The following is a 26454-nucleotide window of genomic DNA, read 5'->3' as shown; positions in this document are numbered from 1 at the left end:
CTACTCTCTCTCCCCATCTGAAAAGAACTCTGTTCCAACTGCCAGTTGCCTCACATTCCGTTACCTCAGTTCAAACTGGCAGATGTTCCACTCCTTCACTCAGGAGCGGTCTGGGGCTCCTTACAGTACTAAACATCAGTACCTCACCAAAACGTCTATGCCTTCCACCTATGGAACTGCTTTCTGACTCAAGGCAGCAGGAGGGATATTCCCTTATATGTTTCAAATTACTGACCACCACTGAGCCAATGGCTTGTGAACTGAATTTCTCCTGTAATAGATTACATAAATTATGTAATAGAGAATAGCTCTAGTACATAATTTCATCATAAAGCATGGGGAATCCAGCTAGTTACTAAATATATGTAGCTTGGTATAATATTATTAAAAATGTTAAAAACTGAACTAAAGAAATAAAATGGAGGGGGGAGTTTAAATCCCATCCTGGCCTGCAGTAAGAATATAATTCCACCCATTCTTCACCCATCATGACCTTCATAAAAGCCCAAGAAGTCTTTCATGGCATCCATGGACCAAAAATTGAAATCATATAAATCAGATTTAGTGTATAACTGGAACCCAAGTGTGATAACACCTTTCCTCATGTTGATGTCAATGAAGGGGGAAATGCAAAAAGGAAAAGGAAAAAGAAAACCTTTAAAAAAAATACAAATAAGGCTACTAAATTATAGTCCACTATCAAGTCTGCATTTTTTATTGTCATAATTAAAATGGAACTTTTTAGAAAAATCTGTGTTTTGATGCCTGATTTGTGGCAAGAAAGGTTGTAAAACAGGGCAAAAGTCATTTAACAAATGTTTCATTAAATATGAAACACACAATTTGGGCTCAATTGTGCTTGTAACTCAAGGGTTACCTGTATTTGCAAAATTGACCATGAATATATATTATAGGTTTCTAAGTCCTTCCCGCATTTCTGTTTGGCATCTAAAAATACAGTATGTATTGAGTTTTACTCAGTGCATTTCACTTCTTCCTTCATTTCCACCCGTTTCAGACAAGTAGTGAGTCAAATATTTTCACATACAACTATCTCTATATGTCAGTTATCTCCCAAATGGCAGCCTCATTTTGCTTCCTTTTAAGTAGAACATCTAAATAAAATAATATTTTTTTAAAAATAAACAACAATTGAGAAAAACTTTCACGTATTTCTTGTGAAAATAATGGAACAATTTTGTACTGTTTTTCCAGCTGAGAAAAAGTAGGGAATCATTTTCATTAAGATTATTATTGACCATACAGATTTCGAGAAGAGTTTATTTTTTAAATTGTCCATTTGAAGTTTGGGAAAGTTTCCTCCAAGATCCATCTTCTTTCTGAGTCAGGAAGTCAAAATAGTCAAGATGGTATAAGCCACTGAGCGATCAAAGTCCCATCAATTTTTTTACCTGCATTGACAGTTTTAAGATAAATTTGTGGCCCCATCTTAACCTTTGTGCCCCCCCCCCCCCTGTAGACAATCCTGTTTTCAGGTGTCACCAACTACTCGTCCTTTTGTTCAAAACAATCCGAAATGTTTCTTCTCATTTTGCTGCTTCCATGTAGGCATCTGGTAGAATGCATCCTTTGTCTTCCCAAAGATATCCAAAAATTCTGCATCAGATAGGAAGTACTGCAAAGAGAACCAAAAAAAGAGAGAGAGATCCCCTTTAATGGATTATTCTTCCTTTACTAACAAATAAATAATAAGACGTAGTTCACGACTTTCAACTATTTGTTTAGTGACCGAAAAAGGTGTCTTGTGACTGTTAAGTGAGTTTTGCCCCATTTTACAACCTTTCTTGCCTCAGTTATTAAATGGATAACTGAAACTGTCATAAATACATGCCAGTTGCCAAGCATTCGAATTTTGGTCATATGACCATGCTGCAATGGGCGTGTGAAAAAAAGGTCACTTTTTTTCAGTACCGTTGTAACTTTGAACAGTCACTAAATGAATGGTTGTAAGTTGAGGACTGTCTGCAAATAGATCCTCAAATTGGAACACTTCTGAAACTGGTAGAAGTTTCCTCTTGACTGTGTTAGAAAGAATTTCTTAAAATGCAGAATATCTTTTGGCCCTTGGGGTGAAGTTTTCAGGTAGACGATTGTGTAGCACCACTACAACTCCAAACTTTGAAAATTATGTTCCTTTCCAAAATCAATATATTGGCTACATTCACACGTGCTGTAAATGCTCTCCTAGGATGAACCCTGCACTCCACAAATATAGGGTCCTCCTTCAGAACTTGGAGCTGGCCCTAAATTAAAAAAATATCCAATTTTTTTTAATTCTATTATATCTTTGGATATTCTTGGCCATCCAGGTCATAGTTATCTCAAATGTGCCATTTGAAAAGGCAACTGGACTGTTCTTAACCTCGAGGAGGAGGAAGGAGAAGAAGAAGAAGAGGAAGAAGAGGAGGTGGAAGGAGGAGGAGGAGGAGGAGGAGGAGGAGGGAGGAGGAGGGGGAGGAAGTGGGAGGAGGAGGAGGAGAAGAAGGAGGAGGAGGAAGAAGAAGAAGAAGAAGAAGAAGAAGAAGAAGAAGAAGAAGAAGAAGAAGAAGAAGAAGAAGAAGAAGAAGAAGAAGAAGAGGAGGAGGAGGAGGAGGAGGACGTGGTAGGAGGAGGAGGAGGAAGAAGAAGAGGAGGAGGAGGAGGAAGTGGGAGGAGGAGGAGGAGAAGAAGGAGGAGGAGGAAGAGAAGAAGAAGAAGAAGAGGAGGAGGAGGAGGAGGAGGAGGAGGAGGAGGAGGAGGAGGAGGAAGAAGAAGAAGACGAAAAAGAAGAAGAAGAAGAAGAAGAAGAAGAAGAAGAAGAAGAAGAAGAAGAAGAAGAAGAAGAAGAAGAAGAAGAAGAAACAACACATTTTGCTTCTCATTCCAAAAACTTAATCAGTTCTGATGGCGGGGGAATGGAAGGATGGGTGAAATACCAACAGATACTAGTACAGTACCATTCTTAGGGTGTTCTCTATTCACAACTTTATCTGAGGCCTTCTCAATACTGAAGTTGGCACAATCCTTTTCCAGAGGCTACCAGAGTAGAACTGTAATCACCCACATGTTGTATGTGAAAAGGATGCAGATACACCATTGTGGGGTCCTCTGAGGTTGGTTGTTTTCTTGCAGATATTTCATTACTGAACTAGGTAACATTATCCGTGCTAGAAGGGAGTGGGATTTGGAGAGAGGAGGACGAGGAAGCAGAAGAGAGGAGAGAGGAAGAGAAGGACTGTGGGGTCCCTGGTGCTCTCTGAGCTTGGTTGGATATTTCATTCCTGAACTACATAGATAATATCATCAGGGCTAGGAGGAGGAGGATTGTGCGATCCTTTGCCCTCTAAGCTTGGTGATTTTCTTGGAGACGTTTCATTACCAAACTAGGTAGCATCATCAGTACTCTGTAAGAAGACCACTAAGCTCAGAGAGCACCAAGGAATCCACAGTTCAACACTGAGCTACAGATATTCTCTTTAATACTCCATTTCTGAAAAAGTCAACCGCCCTCCCCAAATATGGCCACAGCCTCTGTGAAGAAGGCCTAGTTACCTTCCCTTGTTATTGGGATGCAGTTCATGAGTGTCTTAGAACAAACATCTGGGCAGGACCCCAAAATTGTACATTGTGTGAACCTACCATTACATTAATGCTGATTGGGACATCCCATCCTACCTCCTTTTTTGTGGGATCCACCCCTTCCGGAAGCTCCTCCACCGTCTTGTTAATCAGCAGATCCCTAGGAAATGTACCAATCTCATTTGCTTCTTGCCAAGCTGTGTTGGTGTTGTTACAGTTACTACTATGAGTAATTGCTTGGTCATCCTGCAGACTTGACCTGGCTTCTGAAATGTCTGCGTTGGCAGTGACAGGCTTATTGCTGGTACTTCTGTGGTTGAAGTTAGCATTTTTCAGATCCTGTCGAAATAAAGGAAAGCTTGTGAAATGGAGAGGCGCTTTGTACATCAGTTAGCGGAGGAATTTTACCTACCTTAATTAATATTGGTTGATCGGATGAACCCAGGAATAATCAGGAATATAATCAGGGGTCGGATTTAGCCGGTTCGCACCGGTTCGGGCAAACCGGATGCTAATTTTGCATCTGGTTCGCCAAACCGGTTGTTATAAGGACCGGCTGGCCCCGCCCACCCCTCCCCTCCCCGGAGTCTCCACGCAGTCCATTCATAATGCCAGGTAAGTACAGGGCCCTCGTGGAGGTTCTGGGAGGGTGAAAAACAGGCCACCCGGAAGTTCCAGAAGTCTGGAAATGGGCCTGTTTCCCGCTTCCGTAGGGCCTCGGGAGCATGGGGAGGCAGTTTTCACCCTCCCAGAGGCTCGGAGAAAGCCTCCAGAGCCTGGAGAGGCTGAAACCTTGCATCCCGCCATGAGGAGGTGGGGTAGGCCATGCCCCCCCAAGGCTATGCCCGCTCAGCAACCGGGCTAACATTTTTCAATCCCACCCCTGAATATACTGCAATAAAAATAAAACCCAACTGCAGGCTGCTTGTCTGGGCCACACATCTTCAGCAACATGAAGATGTGTGGACTTCAACTCCCAGAATTCCCCAGCCAGCATGGTTGTCTGGGGAATTCTGGGAGTTGAAGTCCACACCTCTTCAAGTGCCCAAGGTTGAGACACAATGCCTTACACACACACAACCCAATCATGGTGCCAATTGACGGAAGCAAAACTCACACCGTGAGACAGAAACCAAGGTGGTATCTGTCTACACCTTCAACCCAACCCTTAAAAATTTAGCAACTCACCACACCAAAACAAATACTTTATTTAACAATGCAGAATAAAGCCAAACCTGTCAGAGAATGATAACTTACAAATACGTTGGTTAAATTTGAGCATGAGGGCAAGGATGGTGGGGAAGAAAACTTTGTGGTGCCCTTTGTTTGTAAACCTAAATATTTATTTATTTTGCTTAATAGCTAATCCAGGGCTGGGTTGAAGGAATGAGAAAATCAATAACAGTTATTTCATTAAAGTTCTGCATGTCAACTTGCTTGCTCGGTTACGAGTTTACCTGCTCTTCTGCCTACCCCTTATGTAGTGTTTCTCAACCTTGTGTGGACTTCAACTCCCAGAATTCCACAATCAGCCTGCAGGGATTTCAACTCCCATAACTTCTCAGCCAGCCTGGATGGATTTTGCCACTATAAGGCAGGGCATGCCAAAACAATTAGGCACACATTTCCCCTGTGCCATCACTGAAGATTTGCTAATTATAAGTATCTCTGTTTACATCATCTATGTCCTATGCATATGTATGAGAATATCGTTTTCTCTTCCTTTCCTGAAAACGTAAAATAAAAGCTGGGGGGATATGACCTCCCAGATGACCCCCACTCTGTTAAGGACCTTGGAGTACTCCTCTCTAATGATCTAAGTGCCAGAGCCCACTGTAACAACATTGCCAAAAAGGCACTAAGAGTTCTTAACCTAATCTTGTGTAGCTTCTTCTCTGGTATTATTGTACTGCTAACCAGAGCATACACAACCTTTGCTAGACCAGTTCTCGAATACAGCTCATTTGTCTGGAACCCGCATTGCATAACACACATTAACACAATTGAGCGAGTCCAGAGATATTTCACAAGAAGAAGAGTCCTCCGCTCCTCTGCTCGCAACAGAATCCCTTACGCCACCAGGCTTCAAAATTTGGGCTTAGATGCCTTAGAACTACGCCGCCTTCGATCTGACCTGAGCATAATAAATAAAATTATCTATGACAAAGTTTTACCTGTCAACGACTTCTACAGCTTCAACCACAACAATACACGGGCACACAATAGATACAAACTCAAGGTAAACCGCTCCAAACACGATTGCAGAAAATACGACTTCAGCAACAGAGTGGTCAATGCCTGGAAGGCTCTACCTGACTCTGTGGTTTCTTCCCCAAACCCCCAAAACTTTAACCTCAGGCTGTCTACTGCTCACCTCACCCCATTGCTAAGAGGTCCGTAAAGGGGGCGTGCATAAGCGAACCAAAGTGCCTACCGTCCCTGTTCTACTGTCCCCATTTATTCGCATCCATTCCCTGTATTCATAAACTTGTATATACTTATATCTATTATTTTACACACGCTTGACAAAACAAATAATTAAAAATAAAAAAATATATAAATATGAATGGATCTTTTGGTCTGTAAGAGTCCCTCCCCTTATTTTCTGGATAATATTCCTCCAATGCTCACTGAATGAATGGATGAATGAAATACTCCACTGGGCCTTCATTATTGATGGCTCCCTGGTGCTCTCTGAAATTGGTTGTTTTCTTGCAGACATTTCATTATCCAAGCAAGATAACGTTATTATTGTTGACAATGTTTGTTAGTTTGGATCATGGCCAGAAGACTATTAAGGACTATCTTATTTCAATCCCGAGCTATAAATAGTTTTCTTTATTGGTACTTCATTATTGATTTGGGCATCCTGCTTTTGATTTCACATGTGCTCTTGGCTTGTAGACAGAACTGGGGTGAGTTTCTAGGAACAACAGTAGCAAAAGCAATAGCCCTTAGACTTATAGACCGCTTTGCAGTGCTTTTACAGCCCTCTCTAAGCTGTTTACAGAGTCAGCCTCTTGCCCCCAACAACCTGGGTCCTCATTTTACCCACCTCAAAAGGATGGAAGGCTGAGTAAACCTTGAGCTGGTCAGGATCGAACTGTTGGCAGTGGGCAGCGTCTGCCTGCAATACTGTGCCACCATAAGCTCAATGGCTCAACAGCAATGCAGATGGGGAAGTTGTCCTTGTTCAGATGTCCCCTTAATTCATTTGCTTTATATATTGCTCCCCCACATTCCTGGAAGGAAAGGAGGCAACCCCCAGATCCCAACCTCTGCGGTCAATCAGATAAACTCACCATTGTGATTTCTGATATGGCAGATACATCTCCTAAACTGCTCTTCATCTGTTCATATGACTTCCCATCCTAAGAGGGGAAGAGAAAGGATCATGGTTTAGAAAACAAATGGGTGGCTAAATTAAGCCACGGAGGAATGTAGCTGGCATAAATCTGAAGGACACTTTCCAGAGGCAAGGAAATGGAAATTGTACAACCAGCTTGTCCTTCTAGAAGATGCTTTTAATTAACATTTTCTCAGCCCATTAACTGTATCCTTCTTTTAATTACACTGAGGTTGGACTATTGTTATGGTTCTGGAGCTTTGGAAGGGCCTTGCAAAGTACAACTTTTACAAAATAATTAAACTACATTCAATAATTTCTGCAGGAACTTTGCTGAGGAAGGAAGGAAGGAAGATGAAAGAAAGAAGAATGAAGGGAGAGAGGCTGGGAGGAAGAAAGAAGGAAGGAGGGGGAAGGAGAAAGGAAAGCTGGTTAGAGGGAGGGAGGGAGGGAGGAAGATGAAAGAAAGGAGAATGAATGGAGAGAGGGAGGCTGGAGGAAGAAAGGAAGGAAGGGGAGAGAGAAGAAAGGGAGAGATGGCTAGAGGGAGGGAGGAAGGAAGATGAAAGAAAGAAGGAGGAAGAAAGGGAGAGAGAAAGACAAGAAGGAAGAAAAGGAAGGAAGGGGGATAGAGGGAGGGAGAAAGAAACAAAAGATGAAAAAAAGAGATGAAGAGGAAGGGAAGGAGGAAGATTTCCAATGTTCCTTGCCAGACTCCCACAAAGAAACACAGTGGGGAAGCCAGCAGGAATTTTTCCCTCTACTGCTGTTTCTTTCTCCAGCCTTACTCATTCTGTTTCTCTACTTAGGTGGGAAAATAACTCAGAAACGATGACCGAATTGGGGCATCTATGGGCTACCTACTTCACGATTAAACCTAGATTTCTTCTTCAATTCATCTTTTTCTTCTGATCTTAATTTTACAGCTGCGTTGCAATCTTCTCTATATCATCGTCATCCCCAGATGGGGCTATACACCTGGACTTCATTGCTCATCATGGTTTGCAAGACTTGAGTTTTCAATAAGACATGGGAAAAGTGTGGGTACCGGAAGCTGACGTTGCGGTGATACGATGGTCAACCTGGGGGTCTGACACTGCTGCCAAAATTCCAGCTGTAGGACGGTCCAACTGGGCCTAAACCATCCCGAAGAGAGGGTGATAGAAAGGGGCATATCCTACCGATCCCAGAGACAACCGCAAAGTCTCTGGTGATCCAGGAATAGCTCTTTTGCCAGCGGCTAGGAAGCAGCCATTAAGGCTGGTGAAACTGCTGACAGCTTCGGAAGTGAAAGTGCAGGAGAGAGCGTGTCATTCATGGTGAGATTTTTACCTTTTTTCTGATTTATGAGAACACCCTAAATGAAGAGAACTAATCTAAAATAAGGACTGATGAGAGAGAGCAAGCGGTGAATATAAGGTTACAGTCAAAGTGAAAGTTTTTACTTTTTTTCCTCTCCTTTTTGTTGTCGGAAGCTTGACTGGACTTTCTATTCAGCATAGTGTTAAATGGAGCGGGCTTTTTTCTTTTCCGTTTTGCTGTTTTTTACTTTTTGAACTGTTTGATAACTAAATTCTACTGTTCCACTGTTTAAGAATCTTTTTTTATATACAGCGGTTTAAAGTTCATCGTACTATTTTCTTTTTTCTCATTTGGCTTTTTATTATTTCATTCTTTTCTCTTAATAAGGCAGAGAACGCAATACAGAGAGGGAAAGTTTTGGATAAGTAACACTGCCACCTAGAGGCTTTGAAACTTTGTTTCTCTTTTTTGTTTGGAAAAGGTTGCTCTCCAAGGTTACTGGCTCAGCCAGGACTGATAGGAGAAGAGTTATTTACACAGGTGCTCACTCTGAAATTTTCAGTCCTTGAAATTCTGCCTGGAGAGAATAGATAACAACTGTAAGAGTAAGCCTGGAGTGATCTTGAAAGGCTCTCATTTTACAAAAGTTTTGAATTTATTTTTCTTTTGCTTAGAGAGATTTAACTTTACAAGAAACCTTGAAACTATTTCTTTTTCTTTTCTTTTTTGCTGGTGGTAGTGTTTACTTCTTTTTGCTGTGAAGTTGGGTCTCGTATCTGGTTGTTTTCAATTTTTGTTTTTTTTTCAATTGGATTATGGCATAGAAAAGATTGAAGATTCTTATTATCTTTTATCGTTTTTCTTTTTCCCTCTCACATTTTTGATAGTAGATCTACCCACTGTCTCCATTTTGCCTTCTTGTTTTACTCTTGGCTTTTTTCCCACAGAATCTTCTTCCTTTTTCTCAGCCTTTTTCTTTTCTTTTTCTTTTATCTTTTCACATTTTTTACCTTGGACCCCCCCATGGTCACTTTGGATTATAATTGACTTTTTTCTTTCCTTTTTTCCTTTTTTTAACCTTTGATTACCTCATGGTCACTCTAGATTACAATTGATTTTTATACCAAGTGGATTATAATACAGAAAATTTTGGAGATGAGTAAAAGAATAATAACCACCGGCCCTGCAACAACAACACCCTCCTTCTCACCAGCAGGAGGACAAAGATCAATACAGACAATGTTGCAACAGGAAAAAGAAAAGGGAGAGAAGGCAGTTACCTTAGAGATGATTATGCAAGGAATTCAGAATTTGCAAGTAAAAACAGATACCATTGAAAAGAGAAAAGAAAACATGGAAAAAAGAATTGAGAAAACAGAACAACCAACAGGAAAAATTGAACAACGAACGGAGAACATGGAACAAAAGGCAGTTAAAACTGATGAAAAAATTGATAGTATTCAACAAATGGTGATCAAATATGAAGATAGACTACAAAAAATTGAAGAAAAAGGTGACCAAAGAGAGAAGAAAATTGGGGAGATTGATACCATGTTTCCCCAAAAATACGACAGGGTCTTATATTTTTTTGACCCACGAAATATGGCCTTGGGCTTATTAAAGGGGGAGGGCTTACTATTTTTCAGGTGCAGGAAGCAGCTAGCCCACCAGCCCCACCCTCTCCGTCCCACTATCTGCTTGCCTGCGGCCACAATGACCCAAGTTCTCCTTGCATCCTGGACTTCGCCTGTCCTGCTTGCTGGCCACGGAACAGCTGACTGTGCTGCTCTGGCCTCGCGGGGGGCTTTTCCCCCTCCAAGGCAGCCACATCTCTTCACTAACTTGCTTTCCAGCTCCATTCTCCACTCCACGTGCAGGACAAGAAAAGTAGACTGTGTGCCTATGGTAAAAAAAATTCCAGAAAATACCTTCCAAGTTCTCGCAAAAAAAAAAAAAAATCTCACGAAGTTGGAAGTAAACTAACAAACTACTTTTCTTGTCCTGCACGTGGCAGTGGAGAATGGAGCAGGAAAGCAGGTTAGTGGAAGGATGTGGCTGCCTTGGGAGGGGGGTGGGTTAGGGATCTCTCTCACACACACCCACACACCATCCTTTCCTTGGGAGCTCTGCACAGATGCAGAGAAGGCTTTGGATAGAGCATTTGGGGGATGTGCGTCTGCGCTGAGATCCCAAGGAAAGAACGATTACCAGGAAAAGGGGGGGGGGGGATTTTGCCTCTTATGCTATTCTGAGTCTGTGCTGAGCTTCAGAACAGGATAAGAGGGAGGAAAATCTCCCCTCCCCATTTTCAAGCCGTTTGCAAAAATGCCTCATTCCGAGCCTTCAATCCTGCAATATGCTGAAGGCTCGAAATGGAACGTTTTTGCAAACCGTTTGAAAATATGGAGGGGGATATTCCTGCCTTTCCCCCATTCTGAAGGTCACAGGATAAGAGACAAAATCTTCCCTCCCGTATGCCTTCAATCCTGCAATCCTGGATAATGTGAAGGCTTGGAATGTGGCGTTTTTCAAACTCTTGAAAATGGGGAGGGGGGATTTCATCTCTTACGTATCCTGTTCTGACCTTCAGAGCAGGGGCAGAGGCAGGAATATCTCCCTCCCCATTTTCAATCCATTCACAAAAATGCCCCATTTCGAGCGTTCAATGTGAATATGCAGGTGAGAAGCTCCTACCTCCTGTAGGCATTAAAATCCATACTCTTGGGACATTGGAAGAAGCCCTGCGAGGAGACACTGCTGCTGAAGTGCAGGAAATCTCCCCCCACAACCTGCAGATCGTCCTTTCAAAGAGGAGTTTCACCAGGATGAAGAGGTGGCTGAAGGTGGCGTTTGTGTCACCTTCATCCTGGTGAAACTCCTCTTTGAAAGGACGTTTTGCAGGTTGGGGGGGGGGAGATTTCCTGAACTTCGGCAGCAGCATCTCCTCGCAGGGTTTCTTCCGATGTCCCAGGTGTGATTATTTCCATGCCTTCTTTTCCTGTTCCATGGACAGAATTGCGAGCTGTGACTGTCACCGTTAGGCAAGGAGGGCATGAGGCATTTGGGTTGTGTTGCTTGGGCTCCAGCTTCTTTTGCAGCAGCAATTGGCTGCAAAAGTGACCGGCGTTTGCTGTAGACAGAGGCCTGAGCGGCACCCGCAAATTAGCTGTTTTGTAAACAGAGCGGCCCAATTGATCCGATTAAGGGGCCAAGAAGCCCTGAGGTGACCGGGGAAGGGAAGGGCTGCCCCCTGTTCTGGCTAAACCCACCCCTTCACTAGGGCTTATTTTAGGGGGAGGGTTTATATTTTTGCCCACCGTGAAAATCTGGCATGGCCTTAGTTTCAGGACATGTCGTATTTTCGGGGAAACAGGGTAATAGACTGAGTGTGGTCGAAAAATATAATATTGGAATACTGAATTGGGAGATGGAAAGGTCTGATTTTTTTCTAAGATTCCAAAACATAGAAGAAAAAGGTGAAAACCTGTTACAAATAATGATAGAAATTTTGACAAATGCCCTAGAGTTAACCCAAGAGAAGATAGCCAATGCTATAGATGAAGCATTTATACAAGGTATGCAGCGAGAAATGACCTGCCAAGGAAAGTTTATGTAAGATTTACCAAGAAAGCAATTAGGATGCAAATATTAGGATTAGAAAGCAATTAGGATGCAAAAAGCAAGAGATAGAAAACTGGAGTACAAAGGCAAGGAGATTGTATTTTTGAAGCAAATACCAAGAAAAGTGAGAGAATCGAGAATATCAATTTTGGACTAAAATCCTACTCAAAAAAGGTGTTAATTACAGATGGTTGATACCAGAAGATTTAATGTTTGTATGGCAAGGACAAAGATATAGAATAGATTCAATTGAAAAAGCAGAAGCATTTTTCGAAGAACTTCTCAGAGGGAAGGCTGAGGAGACCGGACATAAAAAATTGGTGACAGAATCACGAGTTGCGTCTTCAGCTTCAACTGAAAAAGAAGAAGGAGCAGTAGGCGAGATCGAGATAGAAGAAGGTGCTGTAGATGGCGTGGATATTAGAGAAAGACGAGAACCTAGACTCACCAGAGCAATAAATCCTATGTATAAAACATAAATATGGAAGAGAAGAAAATGATCTCAATTAACATAAATTGACTTAATTCAGCAAATAAAAGAAAGAAAATATTTCACAAACTAGGGAAACTAAAATTGGATATAATTTGTCTACAAGAAGTGCATATTCAAAAGCAACATGAATACTTATTAAGGCAACCAAAGCTGGGGAAAATGTTTACTTCATTGGCAACCTGTAAGAAAAGAGGAGTGATCCTTTACATCAAAGATACAATCCTAGTGGAACAAATGTATACAGATGACAATGGAAGAATTTTGATGGTGGAAATTATGGACAATAATAAGAAAATGCTCCTAATAGCAATCTATGTGCCTAATGATAAGCAAGATGAATTTTACAGGAAATTTTTTACACAGGAAAATAATGGATTTGGATTACTTAAATATTTGTATGATGGGAGATTTAAATGGAATTGTAGATAAGAATATGGACTATAACTCACAAAAAACAACAGTCACATCTGGGACACGATGAAAGCCTATACCAGAGGCCTGATATTTGACTACACAAGGAAGAGAAATATAAAGAAAAGACAAAAACTTAAAGGACTTGACAATGAATATAAGGGTCTTGAAAAAGAACTACAAAACTCCCCACAAAAGAAGGACATTAAAGTAAGAATGGATAAGGTTAAACACAAAATTGGGTTAATGGAAAAAGAGGAATTAGCCCAAAAAAGTAGGGGTGCTAAACAGAATTACTTTGAAAATGCTAATAAACCAGGCATATGGTTGGCATACAAACTGAGAAAAGAGAGAGACTCAAAGAAGATACTACATTTAATGATGATCAAGGGCAAACCTGTTATGGGAATGAGGAGAAGAAAGAAATTATACAAGATTACTACTGTAAACTATATGATCATGAGAATACAGAAGATGCAGGAGTGAAACAATACTTACAGGAAGCTAACTTACCCCAGATACCCCAAGAAACTGTAACAATGCTAGAAGGCAAAATAATTATGATGGAGCTAACCGAAGCACTTAAAAAACAAAAGAACAGGAAGGCCCCGGCCCGGATGGGCTACCAGTGGAATTTTATAAGACTCTGCAGGAATCGTTGTCTCTTCCATTATTAGAAGTTATGAATGAAGTGATGTCAGAGAGGAGAATACCCAAATCACGGTCAGAAGCATATATTACACTTTTACCAAATGAGGAGGCCGATTTACTACAAATTAAGAATTATAGACCAATCTCCCTGTTAAATTCAGATTATAAATTGTTTGCTTCAATATTGGCAGAACAACTTAAAAAATACTTAAGTAGTTTCATTCACTCTGATCAAAATGAGTTTCTGCCAAAGAGACAAATTAAAATAATATGAGAATAATCTTAGATACTTTGGAATATTATGAGGCACATCCTGAAAAACAATTGCCATTGATATTTTTGGATGCTCAGAAGGCATTTGACAAGGTGAATTGGTGCTTTATGCTGTTACAACTGGAACAGATGGGCTTTGGTGAGAAATTTACCCAAGCCATACAAACTATATATTATAAACAAACAGCTAAGATAATGATAAATGGAGATTTGACAGAGTCTATTGAAATAAAGAAAGGGGTGAGACGAGACCGCCATTATCACCATTACTTTTTGTCTTAACGTTAGAAGTTTTAAATAGAAATGTCAGAGAAGGAAAAGAAATAAAAGGAATGAAAATAAAAAAGGAAGAATACAAGCTACAAGCATTCGCAGATGACTTGGTCTTCATTCTAGAGCAGCGATGGCGAACCTTTTTTGGCTCGCGTGCCACAAGTGGGGGGAGCGCAGGGGGGTCGTGTGCAAGCGTGCCGCACCCATAATGCAATGCGCGCGCCCCCAGTGCACATGCGCGCACAACGCGTGATCCCTCCCCATTTTTACATGCTTTTTTCGCTCTCTGCAGGCTCCAGAGGCTTTATAGGAGCGTGGGAAGGGCGAAAAGAGTCTCCCCCGCCCCCCCCGGAGGCCCTCCGGAGGCTTCAGGGACCATCCAGAGGCTTACCTGAAGCCTTCGGAATGCTTAAAACCACCCTCGGAGCAAACCGGAAGTGACTTCCAGTTTGCTCGGAGGGTCGTTTTAAGCGCTTCGGAATGGTCCCTGAAGCCTTCGGAATGGTCCCTGAAGCCTTCGGAACACTTAAAACGACCCTCCGACGACCCTCTGGCCAGCTGACAGGGTAGCGCCTCGCGTGCCCTGACAAATGGCTCCGCGTGCCACCTGTGGCACGCGTGCCATAGGTTCGCCATCACTGTTCTAGAGGATCCATTAGAAACAGCACCTAAATTGATAGAAAGAATAAAAGAATATGGAAAAGCAGAAGGATTGAAAATAAAGACAAAACGAAGGACAAAGAATATGCCAACAAGACAAAAAGAAGAGTTGGCGGAAACCTTGGAGATGTAAGTTACGAACAAGGTTAAATATTTGGGGATATATTTAACAGCAAGATGCAGCGCTCTTAAAGACAACAACTACTATAAACTCAAACAACAGATCGCGATGGATCTGAAGAAATGGGGAAATCTACAACTTTCGATGATAGGGAGAATATCTACAATTAAAATGAACATTCTACCTAGAATTTTATAACTGTTCCAGATGATTCCAATTAGATTAGGGAAGGAATATTTTGATGACTTAAATAAAATAGTGTTGAAGTACATATACAGGGGAAAAAAGCAAAAATAAAACTAAAATTGTTACAAGATGCAAGAACAAGAGGAGGAGTGGACCTGCCCAATTGGGAACTATATCATCAGGCAGCAAGTTTGATGTGGATTATAGAATGGATAACACTAAGGAATACCAGACTATTGACCTTTGAAGGACATTATCTATTGTTGGGATGGCATGCCTTTTTACGGTACAAGGGAACTAAAACACAGGGGTATTTTAGAAGACATTATCTATAGGAGGCATTGCTACTAAATTGGGAGAAGATTAAAAGACAATATTATTTAAAAAATCCAGTCTAGCTATCAACTATTGAAGCCTTTTCATACACAATAATATACAAAAAGGAACAAACAGTTAGATATGGTGAAATACTGAATGCAGAGGGTGAACTTAAATCTATGCAAGAACGGGAAAAGGAAGGTATAAAGTTGAACTGGTTTTCATATGTGCAAATACAATCTAGATATGACAAGGATCATAAAGATGAAGGTTTTTATGATAAAATGACTGAGTTAGATAAAATTTTGATGGGTACTGATGAAAAAGTAATTTTAAAAGTTTATGGGCACTTACTAGAGGTTAGGTTAGAAGAAGAACAAGTTAAAGGAACTATGATAGCTTGGGGGGGGAATTTTGGGCATGGGATCGAATTAAAGAAGTGGCAGAAATTGTGGTCTCAAAATTACAAAATGGCAATGTCAACAGCATATAAAGAAAATTTGTATAAGATGTTTTACAGGTGGCATCTATCCCCGACAAGAATAGCAAGAATGTTCAAGAATAAATCAAAAAAGTGTTGGAAATGTCATCAGACATCGGGTTCATATTACCATATGTGGTGGACTTGCGGAATTGGGAATTATACCAGAAATATATAATAGAGACTTGAAATATTTGATTGTAAATGTTTTAACAGCAGCTAGAATTGTATTTGCAAAAAATTGGGAAAATGAGAAAATACCAACGCAGGAGGAAATTATTCAAAATATTATGGAATGTGCGGAAATGAGTAAATTGACATTTGAAATTAGAGAACAAGAAGATGAACAATTTTATAATCTTTGGGATTTGTTTTATCAATGGTTAGGTAAAAAATCATGGTAATGGCAAAAGTGGGAGAACTGTTTATATTTTAAGAATAATAGAACAATATATGCAATACTATAAGGGTTTAGCACTGTTAAACAGATTAGAACGATGTGATGGAATGATGTATTTATGATTTCAATATATAGAATATTTTCTTTAAAATGTAGGAATAATAATTGGAGTTGAACTATTGATGCAAAATGATGTTGTATATATGGATTCAATATTTAGAATATTTTGTTTAAAATTAAGGAACAATAATTACACTTGAAAAATTGACATATAACAACAATGTACTTATGTTTATCTAATGAACAATTTGTGATTCGGTGTATAATTGTAAGTGGTGACCATGGAAAGGACGCACAAAATCTTGTAACCAAACGACACGCTATATGAAACGGAAGAAAGTTGTATGTGTTTTATGTTTTTGCTTGTTTAAAAATAAAAATAAGTTACAAAAAAAAAAAAAGACACCAGAAAAGTAATGAGCAATTTTTACTCAACGTTCAGGTGACCACAAGCTTGTTTTTGGATGAGAACAATGTATCACTCTTTACTTACACTCCACTTGTAAGGGTCCCAGGCAGTGAACCAACCGGTAAAGTTCAGGGGCTCGTGACCTTGTTTGACCATGATGATTGGGGTTGCTACGTCCCTCCCTGCTGGGTGGTTCTTCAAATATTCTCTGGCTGCAGAAATGGACTCCGTCTTTTCATAGCTGTTGGCGGTTTTCCCAACCCAAAGGAAAATCTGAAGAAGGGGAAAGAGGAAGCTAATTGGAAGGGAAAGAGCTAGATAGAGATATATTCATTCTTGATGCCATTTCATTTGAAGCTGGGAAAAAGAGTGTCCTGTCATCGCCACTAGGTGGTGCTAACACACGTTAGGACCTAACGTGTGTTAGCACCACCTAGTGGCGATGACAGGACATTAACAGTTAGATAAACTCCAATACAGGCGTGCTAGTCCTTGACTTACAACAGTTCGTTTAGTGACCTTTCAAAGTTACAGCAGCATTTTAAAAAGTGTCTTACAATGGTTTTTCACAGTTACAACCTTTGCAGCATCCTTCCTCACAGTCATGTAATCATAATTCAGATGCTTGGTAACAGGTTCAGTTATGATGGTTGCAGTGTCCCCCCCAGGATCATGTGATCCCCTTTTGCGAACTTCTGACAAGCAAAATCCATGGGGAAGCAAGATTCACTTAACAACCACATTACTAACTTATCAAATGCAGCGACTCACTTAACAACTGTGGCAAGAAAAGTCATAAAATGGAGCAAAATTCACTCAACAATTGCCCCACTTAGCAACATAAATTTTGGCTCGGTTGTGGTTGTAAGTTGAGGACTGCCTGTATCGTGGATTAGTGTTTGGCAATTTTGGCAACTTTAAGATGTGTGGACTTCAATTCCCAGAATTCCTCAGCCAGGAATATGATGTAGGTCAACGTATCTCAAAACTGCCAGATGTTATAATACAGATAATAATAATAATAATAAATTTGGATTTATTAGCCGCTCCCTTTCCAGACAGGACTCGGGGCGGCGTACAATGGAGCATATAGAACATAAAACATGTGTACAAACACATAAACATACATATATACAAAGACACACATGCACGGAGGAGGTAACAAATTACATAGACAGTTAAAAATCATCATTAAAATACCCCAATTGTAAGAAACCCAATGTACAATTAAAATTTAAAATTTAAAAAGACAGTCAGGAGGAGTAAGAAAAATTACGGTTGAGCCAGGCCAGATAATTGAAAGAGGTGGGTCTTCAGCTGTACACGGAAGGAGCGGAGATCGGAAGTAATCCTGATGTCACGGGGGAGGTCATTCCACAGGGCTGGGCCCATCACAGAGAAGGCTCTGCTCCTGGGTGTCGCCCCCCGACACTGTTTGGCGGACGGCACCCGGAGAAGTCCCTCTCTGTGTGAGCGAATTGGTCGTAGGGATGTGTGGGGCAGGATGCGATCCTGCATGTAACTAGGTCCTGTGCCATGAAGCGCTTTAAAGATCATAATCAAAACCTTGAAACGCACTCGGTAGACCACAGGAAGCCAGTGCAGCTCGCGCAGGAGAGGTATTACAGGGGAGTATCTAGTCCTCCCCATAATCACCCGCGCGGCCGCGTTCTGGACCAACTGTAGTCTCCGAGTGCATCTCAAGGGAAGCCCCATGTAGAGAGATAGTCTTCAATTTACAGCCGATTGCTTAGCAACCTTTCAAAGATAGAGCAACTGACTGGTTTTGAAGTTTGATGGCCCTTCTGGTCACGGGATTGGAATTTGGGGTATTTGGCAACTGGCCCAAATTTATGGAGGTTTGCAATAGCCTTTGTCATGTGACCCAATTTACAACTTCTGGTTTCCAGCAAAATTGTCTATTGGATATAATGGACTTTACTTAACAATGGCTCTGTTTGCAAAAAAAAAAAAACGGTGTGCAAATGTGCTAAGAAAGTCCTTTGTGATCAGTGATGTCGTGAGGTGACCTGCTTAATGACTGCCATGACTTATCGCTATAATTCCAGCTCGATTACAGTTGTAAGACTAAAACGACATGTATGTGACACTCTAAACAGTTGTAAGAAAATTAAGTGCTTTGTATATATAAGATACGTGGTTAAGTCGTGCAAGTCAGCCGGTTCTATCCAGTTTGGGCAAACTGGTAGCGGTAGCAGCGGGAGACTCCGCCCACCTGCCCAGACATCATCACGCCCAGTTTCTGACGCTCTGCGCATGCGCACTCACATTTACGAACCGATAGTGAAAGTAAGTTGGTCAAGACTTTTATAAGCTCAACTCCTGACCCCTGAATTGGAGTTCAGATCCCTAGCCTCCTGGCTAAAATTTATGGGAGTTGTAGTCCTAACATCCAATCTGGAAGACAATTGTATTTAATCCTTGTTAATGCTTGGAGGAGAGGGATTCCTCCATGCACGAGTCCAAAATTTCCTTTGCTAAGCAAGACAGTTGTTAAGCGAGTTCTGCCCCATTTAATGACCTTTCTTGCCACAGTTGTTAAGATAATCCCTGCAATTGTTAAATTAGTAACCCGGTTGTTAAATGAAACTGGCTTCCCCATTGACTTTGATTGTCAGACAGTCGCAAAAAGAAAAGTTCATATAACCCAGGAACGCTGCAACCATCATAAATACAGGCCAGTTGTCAAGCAACTGAATATTTGGTCCCATGACACAGGATATACGCAATCATTGCAAGTGTGAAAAACGGTCGTAAGTCACCTTTTTCTGCACTGTTGTAACTTTGAACAGTTGCAAAATGAATGGTTGTAAGTGGAGGAATTCTAAAGACGGATATTTCTTTCCCTTTGCTGGTTTATTGGTAGTTAGTCATTCTTTTAAGCCTCGATTTGAAAACAAAGTTCGCACAGAAAAGCTTGCATGCCCCATAAGAAGGGCCAGGCATGCAGGTTCTAGATCAAGAGTGTCAAATTCAATTTCATTGAAGGCTGCATCAGAGTTGTGTTTGACCTTGCGGGGGGGTTCAGCTCAATGTCACTCATTGAGGCTCTGTTTTCAGCCGCGATGGCTTCCTGCAGCCTCTGCCACACTGAAAACAGAGCTTGCACAGCCTCCCCGAGCTCCGTTTTCACTGGCAGAGGGCTTCAGGAGGTCAACGTGGCTGGAAGAGGGATGCAAGAGGCCAACACGGCTGAAAACGGAGCTCAGGAGGGCCACGTACAGCCATCCCGAACTCCGCTTTCACTGGCAGAGGGCTGCAGGAGGCCAACGCGGCTGAAAATGGAGCTCGGGAGGGCCACGTGCAGCCCTCCCAAACTCCGCTTTCACTGGCAGAGGGCTGCAGGAGGCCAACGCGGCTGAAAATGGAGCTCGGGAGGGCCACGTGCAGCCCTCCCAAACTCCGCTTTCACTGGCAGAGGGCTGCAGGAGGCCAACGTGGCTGAAAACGGAGTTCGGGAAGGCCACGTGCAGCCCTCCCAAACTCCGCTTTCACTGGCAGAGGGCTGCAGGAGGCCAACGCGGCTGAAAATGGAGCTCGGGAGGGCCACGTGCAGCCGTCCCAAGCTCTGTTTTCACCGGCAGAGTGCTGCAGGAGGTCAATGCGGCTGGTAGAGAGATGCAGGAGGCCACGTGCAGCCCTCCCGAGCTCCGTTTTCACTGGCAGAGGGCTGAGGTGAATTTTCCCCATTTTACTACCTTTCTTGCCACTGTTGTTAAGAAAATCACTGCAGTTGTTAAGTTAGTAACATGGTTGCCAAGTGAATTTTGATTCCCCATTGATTTTGCTTGCTAGAAACAGCAAATGCCCTACAGGCAAGTCAATTGCCAAGCATCTGAATTGTGATCAAAAATGTTTCTGCCAACCAAGGTCAGTGGGGAATCCAGATTCACTTAACAACCATGTTACTAACTGGATGCTGCAGTGGTTGTAAGTTTGAAAACCAGACATAGGTCAGTTAAGTGCTCCCTGCATCCTGCTGCCAGTGAAAACAGAGCTTGCATGGCCTCCCCGACCTCCGTTTTCACTGGCAGAGGCTGCAGGAAGCCATCGCGACCAAAAACGGAGCCCAGGCGGGCCACACACAGCTTTGCTGGCTGAGGAACTCTGGGCTTTGAAGTCCACAAGTCTTAACGCTGCCAAGGTTGGAGACCCCTGCTCTAGATCATCCATCTCACACTAACCTCTTCCCAGGTGTCCAACAGCATGACATCTTCTTCATCCAGGTCATCCTGGCCAAAATCCACTATTTCAGTCATGATGAATCGGCCGGTCTGGTTGGAGCATTCAAACAAGCGAGCCTGATACTGAGGGACTCGTTCCTGGAACCTTTCACGTCGCGGGAAGAAGAAAAAGGAGAGAGAAAAAAGAAAGGTTGAAACAAATTTATTTCCACACTCTGTGCTGGTAGAGACTCTTAGAAAAGGAAGGAAGTCAGGTTCTCGGCTCCCTGATTAAAAATGTTCATGGAGATTCCTTTTAAGATGTATTTTTTAATGGTACAAAAAATGCACAGTACAATAGGGACCACAATTTCCATGGCTAGGCAAGATGATTGTGAAGTGGCTCGTATCTGATATTATGAGCTTTTTTTTTTTTTGTCACGGTTGTTAAGTGAATTGCATGGTTGTTAAGCAAACCTGGCTTCCCCCATTGAATCTGTTTTGTCAGAAGTGATTACATGATCCCGGGGCGCTGAAACTGTAATATCACATCCTGGTGTAAGGTTTCCTAAAAATGCCCTAATTGATTCATGAATATCGAGCCAAGTTTCAATACAAAACTAGTCAATTACTAGGAGCATCATAGGCAAGATCATTTCGCAGTCAAATCTAAGCTTTGTTTGATTTATAGCTGAACTTTACCCGTTCCTTCCCTCCCCTCAGTCTGTGTCATAAATCACATTTCCCTATGAGGTGCATCCCTCCCAAGCCTTCTGCAGTAATCTGAGATCCGACTTCAGCCGACAGTATGCGTGGAATGCAGTCTCCCTCCTTCTCTCACTATGACAACGTTGGGAGTGGACACCTGGTTACCAAGTCCGCAAACTCTGATCATATGAGCATGGGGAGGCTGCAATGGTTGTAAGTGTGGGGACTGGTCATAAAAGGGGTGGGGTGCTGCCGGCATTACTGTCGGTTTGATGCAAGTGCAATTTTGCGCTCCGTGTGTGTGTGTGTGTGTGCAGTTGCCCATAAATAGGTCTGCGCATGCGCAGAACATTAAAAATTGAAAAAAAAAAACACGCTGCGCCGACTGGGGAACTGGTTCAGAGGTGTGGCAAGCCTGGGTCACTGCTGGTTCCGGTGACCCAGGCCGGCAAACCAGTACCGGTTCGGCTGAACTGGTCCGGTCCAGTAGGAACTTGCCTCTGGGTCATATGTCACTTTTTTCAGTGGTAGTGTAACTTTTGAATGATTGTAAGTTGAGGACTATTTATATTCTCTCTATGAGTGTCCTGAGACAAACATATACAATGTCTCAAGGCTTCTACAGCCAGAAGGTCAGAAGAAGGAGGAGGATGAAGAGGAAGACGGAGGAGGAGGATTAACAGAAGGTGCATTAGCAGAGTTGGAAGGGACCTTGCTGGTTGGAAGGATCATCTAGTCCAACCCTCTGCCCAAGCAAGAGGAGGAGGACAAAGAGGAAGAAGAGGAAGAGGAGGAGGAAGAGAAGGAAGAAGAATAGGAGAAAGATGAAGAAGAGGAGAAGGACAAAGAGAAAGAAGAGGAGAAGGAGGAGGAAGAGGAGGAAGAAGAAGAAAAGAAGGAGGAGGGCAAAGAGGATGAAGAAAAGGAGCAGGAAAAGGACAAAGAGGAAGAAGAGGAAGAAGAAGAGAAGGAGGAAGAAGAGGAAAAAGAGGAGAAGAAGGAAGATGAAGAAGAAGAGAAGGAGGAGGAGGAGGAGGAGGAGGAGGAGGAGGAGGAGGAGGAGGAGGAGGAAGACAACTGTGGGATCTTTGGTGCTCTTTGAGCTTGGTTGCTTTCTTGGAGACATTTCATTACCAAATTAAGTCACATTATCAATGTTAGAAGGGGTTCATGGAGAAGAGGAAGAGGAGGAGGAGGAAGGAGAAGAGAATGTGATGTAACAAGCCTCTCGATCTTACCTCTTGTCACTGGCATAGGGCGCTTTGCCTCCAAGGGCAAACCAAAACTCAGCTGGTTCCTGTCCTTCCAGAACGGTCTGTTTGTCCCACTTGGAGATGACATCTGCCACAGTCTTTGCCATCTCTCGCTCATCCCCACTGCATCCCTAACAGAAAACCCAGGTCAAGGTGGATTTAGTCACTGCACCCTCTTCCCAAAGCCCATCATCCTTTAAGGCAAGTGGATAATTGTCCTTCCAAAGCCACTCCTAGTTCCTTACACTTCCTGTAGCTCCCGGGTTTTCTCTGATCCCGAAAATGTGAGCAGACACTTGCAAAACACGACAGAAGAACAGACGGACGTTCTCCTTATAGCTTCACAACCTAACTCCCCCCATTGATACAAGAGAATTAGAAAGAACATCAAAGAAGGGCCTCTCACAGGTACCTATGGATTTGATTTTTCTTCCCTGAGTGCAAAAGTTCTGCAGATTAACAGAGCTGGAAGGGACCTTGTAGGTCATCTAGTCCAACCCCCCGCCCAAGCAGGAGACCCTACACCATTTCTGACAGAGGCCATTCCAATCTCTTCTTGAAAGCCTCCAGTGATGAAGCTCCCACAACTTCCGAAGGCAACTTCTGTTCCATGGGTTGATTGCTCTTACTGTCAGGAAATTCCTCCTTATTTTTCAGGTTGAATCTCTCCTGGGTCAGTTTCCATCCATTGTTCCTCGTCTGGCCTTCGGGTGCTTTGGAAAATAGCTTGACCCCCTCCTCTCTGGGGCAGCCCCTCAAATATTGCAACACTGCTATCATGTCTCACCTGCCACATCGTACTCGGTAAAGGTCTCGGTAAATTTGCGGGATCGTATCCTGCCCCATACATCCCTGCGACCAATCCGCTCTCACAGAGAGGGATTCCTCCGGGTGCCGTCCACCAGGCAGTGTCAGAGGGCGGCGCCCAGGAGTAGGGCCTTCTCTGTGATGGGCCCAGCCCTCTGGAATGACCTCCCCCCAGATATCAGGACAACGACCGATCTCCGCTCCTTCCGCACGAAACTCAAGACCCACCTGTTCCAACTAGCCGGCCTGGCTTAATCAGAACTTCTAACCTCCCTGGCAATTTTAAACTGTATATTTAAATCTTTTGGGTATTTTAATTGTTTTAATTGTATTAATTTTATTGTTATTTATTTTAACTTTGTGGCTTTTACTTTTTGTATTGCTAATTGTTGATGTATTTACCTCCTCCATGCCACATGCCTTTATATTTGATTGTACGTCGCCCCGAGTCCCTTCGCGGAGAGGGCGCGACTGATAAATTGAATCAAATAAATAAATAAAATAAAATAAAAAATAAAATGGGAGAACTAAAGTGCACATTTCCCATTTCCAAAAATAAAAATAAAAATCAAACTGACATGTTTCCGGCCAGAGGATTTGACAGATATGTTCAACAACAACAATGAATAATGTGAGTGGCACAGTTCCTCACCACTTTGAGATGGGTTAGAGGCAAAACTGAAGCTTACTTTCTAAACATGCCTTAAAATAGTTTTCAAAAATTCAAACCGCTCTTTCCCCGTGCAAGAAAGATAAAAATTCATAGATGAACCGTAAGGATTGCCATTTATAGACAATTAAGGGTAATTTAAACCAAGATATGGAAAGATGGAGAGGGAACATGAGATATACCTACAATGGGAGACTACTGAGATTTAAAGACAGAATCACAAGGTGGGGGCGTGTAAGGATGCATTGTTATATAAATATAATGACGAAAATAGCTGGGAATTATAACCAGGTCTACATCTCGGCCAAAATGAGGCAGGGTGTTTGTGTGTGTGTTAAAAGAATAATGACTATATATGTATACTTTGTTTTCTCTCTTTAAAAAAGAAGATATATGTTAAAATTAAATATATATATTGAAAAGGAATTATAAATACCATCAACGTAAAATGGCGTTTGCTCAGAAACTGAAATACACCGAGTAAATGAGATGAAGAGTGTGAAGTAGAGGAGAGAGGTAAGGGAAGAAGAGAAGGATAGGAGAGAGGGCAGGGGGGAGGAAGAGGAGGAGAGAAAGGAGGAGTGGAAAGGGGAGAGAGGAGGAGAGGAAGGGGAAGTAGAGAAGAGAAGGGCGAAAGAGGGAAGAAAGGAGGTAGAGTGGGGGGGAGGAGAGAGGGAGAAGAAAGTGATGGATAAGGTACGAATATGGTGTATGGGGAGCAGAAGAGCCAATAATTGCTTTTGGGAGTTAATGGTAAGACTAATTGATGCAAACAATACGATGTTGGCTATGTAATAGTATACATGTGGTTGTATGTTATGAAAACGGAAAAATGAAAAAAAAACTTTTAAAAAAATTCATAGATGACAGGTTCCCTTCCAACTTACATCATCAACCTATTCAGCATTGCCCTATAATGCAGGGGTCCCCAAATCCAGGGCTGCGGACTGGTACCCTAGGAAATGGGCGGGGGAAGCAGTGATGGTATTCAGCTGGTTTGGAATGGTTGCAGGTGGCCAGCCCGGTGCTTATGCCGTCCTATTTAGCCACATTTTCTAAGCTATGTGTATGTGTGGGAGCCACGCGTGTGAGCAAAGCACATGCGTGGAAGGCTGCATGCACTCATGGAATGCCGGTGGTATAGTGTAATCATGTGAAACCCACCTCTGCGTAGACGCAAAGTGCATCTTCATCCGTGCTTGTGTGGGATCTAGGCAGAGCACAAAACCATCCCCTCCTCCAGCTACAATTATAACTACAATTGAGCCCAACATTTCTGTTGCTAAGTGAGATAGTTGTTAAGTGAATTTGCCACCCATTTTACGACCTTTCTTGCCACCGTTATTAAGAGAATCACTGCAGTGGTTAAGTTAGTAGCACGGTTGTTAAGTGGATCTGGATTCCCCGTTGAGATTGCTTGCCACAAACTGCAAATGCCATAAATACAAGTCAGTTGTCAATTGATCAAAATTCAGATGCTTGGCAATTGACTCGTATTTATGACATTTGCATTTTCTGGCAAGCAAAGTCAGTGAGGAATCCAGATTCACTTAACGACCATGTTACTAACTCGATGCTGCAGTGGTCGTAAGTGTGAGAACCAGCCATAAGTCAGTTAACGGCTGTAAACCTAGGGCTACCTACATCTGGATGCTCCTTCCACAGACTGCCCCTTGCAAGCAGAAAGCTAGTGCTTCAAGATCATGCTTTGCTAGTGATGAGCCAGATATCTTGAAAAACTAATTTTCCATAGCCACACATGTGTTTTTGATGTTTTGCAAGCGAGGTATTTTACAAATACCTCCATAATTACTGGAAGCCAAACAAAATCCAGTAATGAGATCAATTAACCCACAGCCTTGTCAACTTTAATAATTATATGTTCGATGGATACGCAGCCTGTTGGAACTAGTATCCTTCTTGAAAACATACCTCTTTTTAATCTGTCCACAGGGTGGGGGGGAAGATATCTTCAGGGAATGTAGGTGTCGCTCTCTTTTCCCCCTCTTTTCTTTTCAAGGTACTTTATTTTGTTTGTACAGACTACGCCAGTGATGGCTCACCTATGGCACACTCGCCACAGGTGGCACACGGAGCTCTGTCTGCGGGCATGAGCCCTCGTCCCAGCTGAACTCCACCCCACATGCCTGTACACCTCCAGCCAGCCAGCTGATTTTCGGGCCTCTGCCACACATGCGGGAGATGTGCACACATGTGGGAGGGGGGAGGAGGGTCACACGCACATGCG

The 26454-nt window shown here is 42.5% G+C and overlaps 1 protein-coding gene across 1 annotated transcript in view; it reads right to left on the bottom strand.

Moving 5' to 3' along the window:
• Nucleotides 1-686: 686 nt before the first annotated feature.
• Nucleotides 687-26454, bottom strand: part of VILL (villin like) — an 88642-nt gene continuing 62874 nt past the window's right edge. The window contains exons 15-20 of the mRNA XM_081970199.1: nt 22715-22860; nt 20790-20934; nt 16669-16857; nt 6882-6950; nt 3676-3918; nt 687-1636 (exon numbers count right to left, since the gene is read on the bottom strand). Coding sequence (XP_081826325.1) covers nt 1523-1636; nt 3676-3918; nt 6882-6950; nt 16669-16857; nt 20790-20934; nt 22715-22860 — 906 coding nt within the window. The 3' untranslated portion in view covers nt 687-1522. The remainder of the gene's footprint in view (nt 1637-3675; nt 3919-6881; nt 6951-16668; nt 16858-20789; nt 20935-22714; nt 22861-26454) is intronic.

Source organism: Natrix helvetica, assembly GCF_964273705.1.
Source record: "Natrix helvetica genome assembly, chromosome: Z".
In the NCBI taxonomy this organism is placed as follows: Eukaryota; Metazoa; Chordata; class Lepidosauria; order Squamata; family Natricidae; genus Natrix; species Natrix helvetica.
The sequence above is the reverse complement of the archived record's forward strand: the minus strand, read 5'-3'. Positions and strand labels throughout refer to the sequence as shown.